The sequence below is a fragment of the Mastomys coucha genome, unplaced genomic scaffold, assembly GCF_008632895.1.
Source record: "Mastomys coucha isolate ucsf_1 unplaced genomic scaffold, UCSF_Mcou_1 pScaffold22, whole genome shotgun sequence".
Classification (NCBI taxonomy): Eukaryota; Metazoa; Chordata; class Mammalia; order Rodentia; family Muridae; genus Mastomys; species Mastomys coucha.
In genome coordinates, this window is record NW_022196905.1 from 124,652,946 (window position 1) to 124,666,543 (window position 13,598).

Sequence of the window (13,598 nt, forward strand, 5' to 3'; positions counted from 1 at the left end):
GGCAGGGCTTTTGTCGTGCAATGCTGACAATCCTGGAACTAGCTCTGTAGACCAGGCTGGCTTTGAACTCACAGAGATTTGCTTGCCTCTACCTCTACACGCTGAGATTAAAGATATGCACTACTATTCTCTTTTAGATTAATTGTGGTGGTTTGACTGTACTTGGCCCGGGGAGTGGCACTAGTAGGAGGTGTGGCCTTGTTGGCGGAAGTGTGTCACTGTGGGGGTGGACTTTGAGATCCTCCTCCCAGCCACATGGGAGCTAGTCTGTTCCTAGCTTCCTTGAGATGAAGAGGTGGAGCTCTCAGCTCCTTCTCTAGTATCTTGGCTGTCTGGATGCTGCCCTGCTTCCTGCTGTGACTATAATGGACTGAACCTCAGGACCTGTAAGCCAGCCCCAATAAATGTTCTCCCTTATGACAGTTGCCTTGGTTATGGGGTCTTTTCATAAGAAATGGAAATCCTAACTAAGATATTAATGCTTATCTTTATTTTTAATTGTGTATTTGTATGTGTGTGCACTTGAGTGCAGTATCAGCAGCGGACAGAAGAGAGCTCAAATCCCCTGGAGCTGGAGTTACAGGCAGATGTGAGCCTCCTCATATGGGTGGTCTGTAAGAGCACTGAGTATATGCTTAACTTAGCATGACTTCAGGTGAATCAGTTTTCCTCGGAGATGGATTTCTGGCCAAGTGATTGACAGGGGAAGCTGGATTGTCTCTTAAGAGAGAAGACAATAGCATATAATAATTTGATAGCTTCAATATAAATTCACCACGAAGGGCTATATCCCCAGCACCTGGGACTCATTCTTTTGACCAGGAAGAAGTAATATCATCCTGTTGGACCACAGTGAACTCCAGATACCTCCACCCTCTTAATATGGCGATTTAAACCCTAAGTAAGAATAAGTCTGATGATTACCTTTTTAGTATTACCAGGAGAATGGACACAGGAGGTGGGGGGGGGATCCACCCTCAATGGCTTCTATGGTTAGTGTAATATCTTTTAGTACTTTTGTGGTTGAGGGAAGATGAGCTGATCCTGGTGAAGACTACGTAAGTGGTACAGAATGCACACCCATAGTCACCAAGGTGGATGGTGTTCCTGAGGTATAGCAGAAGAGGTGGTCCTTTTACCTACACACACACACACACACACAGAGAGAGAGAGAGAGAGAGAGAGAGAGAGAGAGAGAGAGACAGACAGACAGACAGACAGACAGACAGACAGACAGACAGAGGCAGAGACAGAGAGACAGAGAGAGAGCGAGAGAGCGAGACAGAGACAGAGACAGAGGCAGACACACACACACACACACACATTCATCCACCAATGCACACATGCATAGCATGCATACTTGTATGCATGTACACTCTCACACAAGCAAGCTTGCCCATTTGACCCAGCCTAGAGACATCTGAGTCTTCTGAGAGGAAAAGCCTTGAATGAGGAGTTACGTGGTCCTCCTGATCTGTAGGCATGTCTGTAGGTGACTGTCTTGATTCTTTTAAAGAAAGGTTTTCTCACTGGCCCAAAGCTCACTAAGAAGACTAGGCCAGCTGGCCAGAAAGTCCTAGGGACTCTCCTTGTCTCTACTACCTTGTCTTGAGTTCCTGCCCTTGCCTCCCCAGTGCTGACATTATGGGACTAGACCACCACCATGATTTATGAAGTGCTGAGATGGATAGGGGACAGGGCATTGTGTCTGCGGAGTGAGAACTCAACTGATTGCATCATGCCCATAGCCACCATGCTATAGTCAGTCTTGAGAGAAATCCTAACATGTGGCTCTACTGTGCATAAGTTACATGCTAAAAATAACGAGAAGCATTCATGTAGGTCTCTAAAAATAACATTAAATCCTAAAAGTAACTCAAGACAAGTATGGAAGCTTAATTGATGGGCCATCAGGAGAGAAATACCTGTTGGTACCATGTTCCTGTTTTATAGTGATTTCTTTCTAAACTTTAAGAGATGGGTACCCTGACAATGTAGATGACATATAGAAAGTTGCTTGGCTGGGTTTGTTTAGGCATCAGTATCCTGTGTTAGACAGCATTGTATCACTGTAACAGAATAGTTAGGAGGTACTGTTGTGAGGAAGTGGGGGGTGGGCTCTATCTGAGCTCAGGGTCAAAGGTGATTCAGTCCCTGAGTCCTTCTATATGAGCTTGAGGTGAAGTTAGAAGAGAGTAAACTGCTCACCTCATTATGGGGTTGGGAGGCGAGGGCAGGGAGAGGGAGAGGGAGAGGGAGAGGGAGAGGGAGAGGGTGGGAGAGGGAGAGAGAAAGAGAGAGAGAGAGAGAGAGAGAGAGAGAGAGAGAGAGAGAGAGAGAGAGAGAGAGAGAGAGAGGAGTCTAAGGTATTCATAGACATACTCCCAATGATCTACCAATCATGTCCTACCTGTCCAGTTCAGCTCTGGACTCCTTCATGGATTAATCTACTGGCAAAGTCAGTACATTCCTGATCCAGTCTCTTCTCAACAGTACCAGCAGCTAAAGACTCAGCTAATTGCCCCTGGGTGTCTGAGAGACATTTGATCTACAAGCTACAGTATATTATTGGGAGAGGGGTGGTCCTGGAAATCACTCTGTGGACTAGGTTAGCCTTGAACTCAGAGATCTGCCTGCCTCTGCCTCTGCCTCCCTGTTAATCCTCTGCTAGGATTAACGGCATGCGCCACCACTGCCCAGTGCACCACTATGTACTCTACTGACTTTAAGACTCAGCCTAAACAATGGAGCTAGGAATCTGTATCTTTAGTTCCCTTCCCCTGGCCTCTGGTCAGTCTTTTTGCCTAGTTTCTGAATGGCAGAAGTCTCTTGAAGTTGTATAATTATTTTCCAGGCAGCTTTCCATGTCTTAGATTGGTCTTCCAAGAAGTAGTGACTCATTTTTTTTTTCTGCCTAAAAAAATCTGTTTGATGTCAACACTGTTCATCTCTGACCATGGCAGAGAATCTGTTCTGGCTTTATTATGTTGCTGTGATAAAACACTCAGAACAAAAGCCATGTGGACAATGAAGGGTTGAGATGGCTTACACTTCTAGGCCACCCTCAGTCATTAAGCAAAGTCATGGCAAAGAACGAGGGAGAAATCTCTAAGGAGTGCTGCCTCCTGGCTTGCTCATCGTCTTGTGCTCAACTAGCTTTCTTAGACAACCCAAGGCCACCTGTTAATGGAACGGTACTGCCCACACTGGTCTGTTTCACTCCCACCCCCAGCACACCAACTTACAATCAAGACAATCCCCAACAGATGTGCCCGTAGGCTGATCTGATCTGGTCACTTCTTAAATGAGATTCCCTCCTCAGGTGACTCTAGGCTGTGTCAAGTTGACAGTTAAACCTAGAACAGGATCCTGATCTTCACATCAGAATTATTCTCCTCTGCACTCTTTGTGCCCAGGTCCTGCACATGGGTGGGTTGCTAGGACTCCCCTCATTTATCCAGTGTGAAGGGACATTGTGCCCAGCTTTATGTCAGATTCAGCCTCAGCCTTCACTAAACTGTAACACAGGAAACACATCCAGTACACGAATGACCATCTGTTGCTCTGACTCATAGAGGGCTTTTAACTCGAATCATTTTGCTTCTTCCCAAGAAGTTTCAGTAATTCAATTTAATTTCCTGGAACAAGGTACATACTTCTAAAATCTTTGAAAAGACAAGAAGGGAAGAGAACTGTTCAGGACCTGCTTTTAGTGTCGTGTGGTTTCAACTCAGTCATGGGCTTCTGCGCGTACCCTTCCTTAGTGTGTTGTTTAACTGTCTCTGTCAGTTCTATAGGATCTAAGACCACACAGGATAGAGGCCTCTGGAGCATGTCTGTAAGGGCTTTTCCAGACTAGTTTAGCTGATGGAGGTAAATCCACCTTAGGTCTCATGGGCTGGGATCCTGAGCACCAGCGTCCATCTGATTCCTGATGCAATGTGACCAGCTGCTTCCAGCCCCTACTACCATGCCTTCTCCACCTAGGTCGTCTGTATCATGTTGAACTGTGTGTTCTAATAAACCAATGCTGCTTCACAATCATTTCCCCAGTGTTTGGTCATAGCAATGAGAAAAAATAATGAACCTACTATACTAGCTCCTTTCCCATCACTTCGGTAAAATCCCTTCTAAAGAGGAGATGCTGATACAGGCCTTAGCTTTGGAAAGGCAAGAGCATGCTGCTGCTTCTCACTTGGCCCTAATGAAGGGGGTAGGCTGTCTACCATCACAGTGGCAGGAACACATGCAGCAGAGATCACACGGAAAGACAGGCAGTCAGAGAATGACTCACAGGTGAAGCTCATACAACGAATTAGGCTTGTGGGTTGGGAAGATTTCTCAGTGGTTAAAGCACTTGCTGGGCAGGCTTGAAGAACAGAGTCCAGATCCTCAGAACCCATGGAAACGCTCAGTTGGCATGGTGGCACACCTGTAATTCAGACTTTGGAATGCAGAGACAGGAGATTTAGATCTAGGGAGACGGGCTAGTTAGAAGGACTAGCCATGTTGGCAAGCTTGGAGTTTGATTGAGAGATACTGTCTCAATAAATAAGGCAAAAAGGCAATGGAGGATGATTCTATAAATCAACTTCAGGTCTCCACATGCATGTGCACCCATGTATATATACATGGGCACACATATACACACACTGATACATGTGCATACTCACTTGTGTGCATGTATACACACATGTACTCGAGCACATGCACAAACACACACACACACACATAGAAAAATTAAGATCCATCTTGGAACTGAGGTTCCCTTCAATGGTGACATCTTCAGTAATCTAACAAGCTGCCAGGTCTCATCTTTCTTTTAATATTTAATTTTCATCATCTATGTACGTATGTGGTCCTGAATATGTGTATGTTCACCATGTGCATGTAGGTGCCCTCAGAGACCAAAAGCAGGAATCTTATCCCCTTTGACTAGAGTTACAGGCAATTGTGAGCTGCCAATATGGATGTTGGAAACAATAATCAGGTTCTCTGAAAAAACAGAACGTATTCTTAACCATGGAACAATCTCTCTGGCCTCAGGCCCCACTTCTAAAAGTTTCCCTACCTCAACACGGTAACAGTGAGCCCAAAGGCTTCCAACACAGCAACTCTGTTGGAGGGATGGTGTTTGTGTGTGTGTTGGGGGTGGAGTCAGGGGACCACATTCAAACCACAGTAGAAATGTGTAAGTACATGCTCAAAGCAAAATCGGAATGGCTGGTTCCTTAGAAGATGACACCTTTTTTGAAACAGTTTTGGTGCATTGTTCAATGTGGAAGGGTAAGATGAGCATTACAAGTTTCTTGCAAGATGATGGAATTTTAGAAACATGCCTTGTCTAAAGTATGGAACTGTACTATGTGGGAGGTTGATGACAGATAGCTGGTGGATGGTCAACCCAACTAGCAAGTAACTTTTATTCTTTCTCCTAAATCAGAGGCTATGTTTCATTTGCTGCATCCCCAATAAAACCACTCACGTGCTCGGAGCTGAGCGGGGTGGCCAACTGCTCATCTGGTCTCCTGAGAGACTCATTTTCTTAAAGGAGCTTTCGGGCATGCTGACAGCACCCCAGCTGAATTCATACCCCTGTTTTCACAGCCCCCCCTTCCTGTTCTTTGCCTCCACAGTTTGACATGCAGAGAGTCACTCTGGAAGAGCTGAAGCATATCCTGTACCATGCCTTCCGGGACCACTTAACAATGAAGGACATTGAGAACATTATCATCAATGAGGAGGAGAGCTTGAATGAGACCTCGGGGAACTGCCAGACGGAGTTTGAAGGAGGTGGGTGCACCTGGGCGTCTTCCTGGGCGCCTCCACGTGTCTTCAGGACAAGAAGCAGCCTTGTCCCATAGGGTAAAAATTCCGGGCCAAGTGAGTAGGTCAGCTCGAGGAAGATTCCATGGTTTCCTTTAATTCAACTTTATGTTTTTGCTTTCTCTTCTTCCTTTCACTTTTCTTTTGTGCGTAGGGTTTAGGGGTATGTACACACATACGTGCGGGTGCACGTGAACATGAATACGTGTGCCGTGGACACCAGAAGTCAATGTTGGGCATCTTCTTCTATCTTGTTCTTATTTTGTGAGGCAGATTCTCTCACTGCCCCTGCAGCTCACGGTTTCAGTGAGACTGGCTGACCAGTGAGTCCTCAGGACCCACGTGCCTCTGCTTTCCTGGTGCTGGAGTTACATCTGTGCTGCTGTGCCCAGCTTTTATGTGAGTGCTAGGGATCATAGCTCAGGTCCTCACGCTTGTACAGCAGATGCTTTAACCCAACACAGAACCATCACCCTAGCCTTCTCTTCTTTTTCTTCTTCTTTTTCTTCTTCTCCCTCCTCCTCCCCTCCTCCCTCCTCTTCCTCTTCTCCTCTTCTTCCTCTTCCTCCTCTTCTCTTCCTTTTCCTTCTTTTTGTTATTTGGATTTTGGTTTTACTGCTGCTGTTTGGGTCTCTCTCTCTCTCTCTCTCTCTCTCTCTCTCTCTCTCTCTCTCTAGAAACCCTAGAAATAGGGTTTCTATATGTAGCCAAGGCTATACCTACCCATTCCGACTTAAAATCCTCATGCCTCAACCTCTAGAGGGTGGGGATTATGACACATATACTACCATATATGACTCAGAGTTCAAGTTAAAGAAGATCTTGTAATGATCTTGTCCTTCCTGAGGTCATTCCGAGTCTAGGAGGATGGCTCTGTGGCTTTGTGGCAATTTGCTTTTGCTTGATGGAGGCCGGCTGCCTCAGGGATGGTGGAAGGAGCCCACTGAACCTGTCAGCAAACTTGGACCAAGTTCATTGGCTAATTGAATGACCTTGGGCAAGCTGTGCAACTCCTCCGTGTTCCCTCATCTACATATGTCAGGATAATTACATTTGCTCCACAGAATCCCCAGGAAAGGATAAGCTCTGGGCTTCTTGGATGCATTGACTAGAAAGGGCTCAGGGATGGAGTCCTTTCAGCAACCTAATCAGAGGGCTAACAGAAAGAACGAGGGTCATCTGAACTCAAAGAAGAGACTCAGGAAGGCCTCACACACACACAAAAAATCTATATGAGAGGGAAAAGCTTATTTCCAGTAGTCACTCAAGAATTTCTAGGAAGGTAAATAATGTTATCCTTCTTCCAAACTTAGGGAAACAGCTATTTTGGGGTCTGGAGAGGCTCAGTGGTTAAGAACACATATTGTTTTTGCAGAAGATTGACATTTGGGTCTCAACACCTACATCAGATGGATCATAACCACCTGTACTCCAGCCCCAGTGGATCCAATGCCCTTCTCTGTACTCTGAGGGCACATGCACTCATAACACACACAGACACAGGCACAGACACAGACACATGCACATGCACACACACAAAGTATATTAGAAGAAAACAGCTATTCTAATTGATAGAGGTAAAAAATTATTTGTTGTAATGCACTAAAATATCATAGTTAGCCATCAGCAGATTTTTACAGACTCAGTGCTGAGACTTCATGGAAGTTAATTAATTAAGTATTTGTATTATTTTTGCAGTACTGAGGTGGGGGTGAACCTGGGTTCCTGTGCATGCTAGGCAAGTGCTTTATCAATGGGCTATATTGATAAGGCACTGCTTTTCCTTTTTTTAAACATCACTTTATTTATTATGTGGATGTGGATGGGTGGGATGACACATAGGCTATGGTGCACATAAAGAGTTGGAGGACAGCTTGTGGGGCTTTGTTCTGTCCTTCTACCACATGAGACTCAGGGATGCGACTCAGGTGGTCAGCCCTGGTGGCAAGTACCTTCACCCACTGAGACATCTCTCTGACCTGTCCCTTTACTTTTTGAGATGGGGTGTGCATGAAGCACACTGTAGTTCAGGGTTGCCTTGAACTTGAGGTCCACCTGCCTTCCCCTCCAGAGCAGCCGGTATTACAGACTCAGCATGTTTTTGTAAGTGTGTGTATGTATGTGTTTGTGTATATATGTGTATGGATGTGCATGTGTTGGTGTGTGTGCACATGTGCATGTGGAAGTTTGAAGGCTAGAGGACAACTTTGGCTGTTGTTACAGTAGAATCTACCTCAGTTCTTGAGAGGGTCTCTTACATTCACATGGAACTCACTAGTTCAGCTAGGCTGGATGGCCCGAGTCACAGGAATCCTCCTGTCTCCACCTCCCCAGTGCTAGAATTACAAGAATGTGCCATGTGCTATAATTGTCTGTCTGTCTGTCTGTCTGTCTGTCTGTCTGTCTGTCTGCCTGTCTTTACATTCTTACTATTTGTTTATAGTCAGAGGGTCTCACTGTTTAGTCCTGGCTGGTCTGAAATTCACTAGATAGACCAGAATGCATAATGATCAGCTTGCTTCTGCCTCCTGAGTGCTGGGATTAAAGGCAGGGGCCCCACCGCCATCCCCAGGTTAGTTTCTCTCTATTTCTCTCTCTCTATTTCTCTCTCTCTATTTCTCTCTCTCTATTTCTCTCTCTCTCTCTCTCTCTCTCTCTATTTCTCTCTGTCTCTCTCTCTCTTTGTGTATGTGTGTGTGTGTGTGTGTGTGTATGCCATCTGTATGTGTATAACAGAAGCCATAAGAGTCCATCAGATTCTGTGGAGCTGAAGTTACAGGTAATTGTAAGCTGCCCAGTGTAGTGCTAGGAACTGAACTTGGGTCCTCCACAAGGGCAGCAAGTGCTTGTTAATGGCTGAGCCATGTCTCTATCCCTTGCTTTCTTGTCTAAACACCCAAGAAGACAAGATTCACAGTTGTCAAACTACCATATATACCCCAAATGGTGCTGGGTCACCTGGCTATCGAGCCGATGCCTTACAGCGGAGTGCTATGGCAAGGAGCCAGCTCTGGAAGGAAAGGGATGGGTGGTAACTTTCCACATGCATACCAGCTGCTGGCCACCTGCTCACATGTTGGACTGAAGCCTCAGCACAGCTCTGAGATTGGTGTGATTTTACTCATGTGGCTACACAGGAGGAAACTGAAGCTCAGCAAAGTGAAGCCTTTTGTCTAGAGTCAAATGAGGCTAAAGACTTGAGCCTTCATCTACTGGATAATGTCTTACCCGTGTGTGTGTGTGTGTGTGTGTGTGTGTGTGTGTGTGTTCATGTGGAGGTGATTTGTGCATACACATATATGTAAGGGGATCCAGAGGTTGACATCATGTGACTCTCCACCTTATTTTTATGAGCCAGAGTCTCTTACTGAAATTGGAGTTCCTCCACTCAGCCACCCTGGCTGCCCCAGGGATCCTTCAGTGTCTCCCCCTCGGCACTGGGATTACAGATGTGTGCTGCCGTGTTTGACCTTTTACATGGGTCTCAGGAGACCTTAACTCAGGTCTTCATGCTTACTAGTCAGCTCTTTTCTGATCAAGCCATCTCCCCAGTCCCCTAGTTTCTTCATTTGTCACTTACAGGTCCTTTGCAGGAACAAATTCCAAATCTCCCTATGAAATTCCACATCTGTTTCCATTTTTCTATCTCACTGGTGGTGAAATCATACCTAATCTGGAAGACAAGTAAGAAAGAACAGCAAGACTTTGAGAGCTCTCAAGACACATTTCCAAACCTCCTTTTCTCTAACTGGAGGACCACCTATCAGATTCTTTCTGGACATTCTGACAAAAGACCCAGAAGAGGGAAATCAAACAAAAATTCGCCACCTGGGGGCCATAGTTAGCTTTTTAATATTTTATTTTTATCTCTACTTACAATGTGTATATCCGTGTGTGTGTGTGTGTGTGTGTGTGTGTGTGTGTGTGTGTGTGTGTGTTCTTGAGAATATGCATGCTTGAGTCTAGTGCCCATGGAGGCCAGAGGAGGGCATCTGGTTGCCTGGAGTTACAGGGGGCTAGCTGCCCTGGAGTTACTAGCTGCCCTGATGTGGGTGCTGGGAACCAAAATGGAGTCTTCTGCAAAAACAGTCCATGTTCTTAACCACTGAGCCACCTCTCCAACCCCTAACAATTAGTTTTTAGTTATCATCTTGTCACACCTACAATTATTTGAGAGGAGATTCTTAATGTGGGATTGTCTAGGTCAGGTTGGCCTGTGGGTATGTCTTGGGGGGGGGGATTGTCTTTTTTGTTTGTTTTGTTTTTTTTTTTTTGTTTTTTTTTTAATTAGATGTTTTCTTTATTTATAATATCTCTTTTCCCAGCTTCCCCTCCAAAAATAAAATAAAATAAAATAAAATAACAAAAACTAAAACAAACCCTTGTTTCCTTCCCCCTCCCCCTGCTCCCCACCCTACCCCCTCCTCCTTACTGGCCCTGGCATTCCCCTACACTGGGGCATAGAACCTTCACAGGGCCAAGGGCCTCTCCTCCCATTGATGACTGACTTGGCCATCCTCAGCTATACACATGCAGCTGGAGCCATGGATTGTCTTAATTAAGCCAGTTGATATGGGAAGACCCAGCCACAGGGGCGAGCATCATTCCTGAGGTGACAAGTCTTGAGATATAAAACAGAGGAGAACGCTAACTGAGAATGGGCAAGCAAGGATCCCATGCATTTTCTCCATCTGGGTATGATGCATCAAGTTCCTGCCTTGACTTCCCTATACCACTGGCCTGTAACTTGGAACTGTGAGGCGAACAAACCCTTTCCTCCCTCAGTAGCTTTTTCTGTCAGGGTCTCTGTCGAAGCAACAGGAGTGAAACTGGGACACTGGAAAATAAGTAGTCTCGGGGAAAGAGATAACTGAACTTCTCTGCACCTGCCAAGTCTCCATCTGATGAAAGAGGAGCAAGGGTCAGGGAAGATCTCTGCAGGGTGTGTGCTTCTATACAGCTCTTCCATGCTTGTGTGATATGGCTTGAATATGAATGCCACATAGACTTGTGATTTTTAACACTGGTCCTCAGATGGATGATGGTGCTATTTGGGGAGTCCTGAAAAGTGTATGATGTAGGGGACATTGTACCTGAAGGGACATGACTGGAAGGGAGTATGTCACTGGAGTTAGGCCGTTGGCAGTATATTTTCTCTGGCCATCTCATGTCCCACTCTGGGCTTCCTAGTCAGCTATGATGTGAACAACTCTCCTCTGCCGTTACTTTTTCCACCATAACGTTTTGCCCAAGCATTTGGGACCAAGAAAGACTGGGCTGAAATCTCTGAAGCTACAAGCCAACATTAACCTTTTTTTTCTTCTAAATTATTTCTGCCAAGTATTTGATCACTGTCTTAGTTAATTTTCCTGTAGCTGTGATAAAATATTCTGACTGAAACAACTTAAGGGAGAAAGGGTTTGTTTGGCTCACTGTTCCAGGGTATAGTCCACCATGTTGAGGAGGTCAAGGCAGCAGAAATACGAGGCAGGCAGACACATCACACCTGCAGATAGGAAGCAGGGAGTAATGAATGCTCCTTTTCACCTAGCTTTCTCCTCTTTAGGCAATCCAAGCCTAGGGAGTGGTGCCGCCCACTTTTAAGGCTCCTTCTACCTTAAGTAACCTAGTCAAGATAACCCTTCGCAGTTGTGGCCAGAGGTTTGCCTGGTGGATCACTCTAGATCCAGTCAAGTTGGTAATTAATATCAGGCAGCACAGTCACACTGATGAGAAATATAACATGTTGTGTGGTCCCTACACCATTTTATTTTATTAAAAATAAAGTTTTATTTTTCTTTCTCATTCAATGCAAAGGTTTTATAGTGGTAGTTATATTTAGATACAAACATATCAGAGACTTTCGCAGGTCAAAGAGAGTTCTGTGGTCCAATCCAAGGTCACAAAGGCAGTCGTCCCTTCTGAAGTCACGCTGTTCCTGTCAGGCCACCAAGTGCTCACCTGCATGATATAATCTGCATTGTCACCCAGGAATTCATTATGGCTCTTTGGGGACCATCCAAGTGAAAGGGGTGCAGGATGTTACCCATACCATCTGCGTCCAGCTGGCCTGCCCTGTGACTTTCCTGAAATAAAACCCTTGTCTTTGGCTTGAAGAGGAGGTAAGTGGGCAGCTAGGGCCAGTAGCCTGTGGAAAGCCAGAAGGCAACTTTTGGAAACAGACTTGGGACATGTGTTGAAAATTAAGGAATTGCTCTTCTGTCTGGGGACCCTCTAAGGTTTTCTACAACAACATTGTAGAAGAGTTTTCTGAGGGCTAATTGAAATTCAAAGATACCAAAGACACAGAGAATTGTTTTTGATCAGTATGTAAAGCAATTCCTCCTCCTCCTCTCCCTTCTCCTCCTCTCCCTCCTCACTTTCTTCTCTTCTTTTTATCTTTCCTCTCATTATTTATCCTCTTCTTGCCCCTCCTCCTTATTCTCCCTCCTTCTCCTCCATATTCATGTCTCCTTTCCTGTCTTTTGTCTTCTCCCTTAGTGTTATTCTCTCTTCCTCTCTTTCCTCTGTTGGCGTCATTTTTTATCAGATTCAGACAATAACAGGACTCCCTTTCCCAAGACTCATCCTCATCCACAAAAGGGCCCCTTCCCAAACCTACTCAGCTCGTATGTCTACAGACAAGCCAAGAGCTTTGCACACTATTCTTGGTCCTTTTGGCTTGTGAAGTCTTGGGTTGAGAATCTCAACTACATGGAATAAGTAGCATGGAACCCAGAAACAAAAGATATATATCATCATCAAAAAAAAAAAAAAAAAGGGAAGGACATTGGGAAGGTCAACACTATGTTTGACCTTTATACCAGGAGTCCTGGGGTGGGACCTTTAGAAGCAAGGCACAGTTGCCTGAAGTACAGAAAAACCAAGAAGAGAATAGTGAGATTTTGTGGTACAAAGTGAACCATCTTCCAATTGTACAAGAGAAGGTTGCTCTCTCCCTCTTTAGAAAGGCCTCATGAAATAAAAACCAACCTCATTGCACCTCCTACAGCTCCATCCTCCATCACCACCTGCAAGTCTTACTTGGTAATGATGCCTAATACCATCAAGGTATATTCTTATATTCCTTTTCTGGGCTGGAGTGATAGCTCACGGTTAAGAGTACTGGTTGCTGGATCATGAGGACTGGAATTTAGCCCAGCACCAAAGTAACAAGTTGAGTTTCAAATACACACCAGTAACTCCATCTCTGAGAGATCCAATACCCTCCTCTGGCATCTGTGTACAAAGGCATACATATCTGCACAGGCACAGATTCACACACACACACACACAAATAAATAAATAAAGTAAATCTTTACAGAAAACCAAAAGATGAGCTATAAATGGCTAAGTTATTAAGGACACATACTGCTCTTGAGTTTGAGACAGCTCACAACCACTTATAACTCCAACTCCAGGATCTGACAACTTCTGGCCTCCTATACACAGGTACATACACATAGATACATAAATAAGAATAAATTCTTAAAAAGAAAGAAAAAGAAAGAAAGAAAGAAAGAAAGAAAGAAAGAAAGAAAGAAAGAAAGGAAAAGAAGAGAAAAGAAAAGAAAAGAAAAATCCTGTTCAGTTTGTTCCATTTTAGGCTGTATCAAGAGTCAATTTCATAGATTCCCTCTGGGGCTGGTATCAAACACTTGACAAGAAACAGCATGACAGAGAGAGCTTATTTTATCTCAGAGGTTGAAGAGCCATTGTGGGGAAGGCGTGATGGGGTTCATGTTGGTAGGAGCCCGTGTCAGAGATACCTC

General features: G+C 44.9%; 1 protein-coding gene across 3 annotated transcripts in view; it reads left to right on the forward strand.

Annotated features, from left to right (window-relative positions):
- Caln1 (calneuron 1) overlaps positions 1 to 13,598 on the forward strand; it is a 485,154-nt gene that overhangs the window by 462,112 nt on the left and 9,444 nt on the right. For all 3 annotated transcript variants that reach the window (XM_031338124.1, XM_031338126.1, XM_031338125.1), the window contains one exon: positions 5,637 to 5,793. In XM_031338124.1, the coding sequence (XP_031193984.1) occupies positions 5,637 to 5,793 (157 nt within the window). The remainder of the gene's footprint in view (positions 1 to 5,636; positions 5,794 to 13,598) is intronic.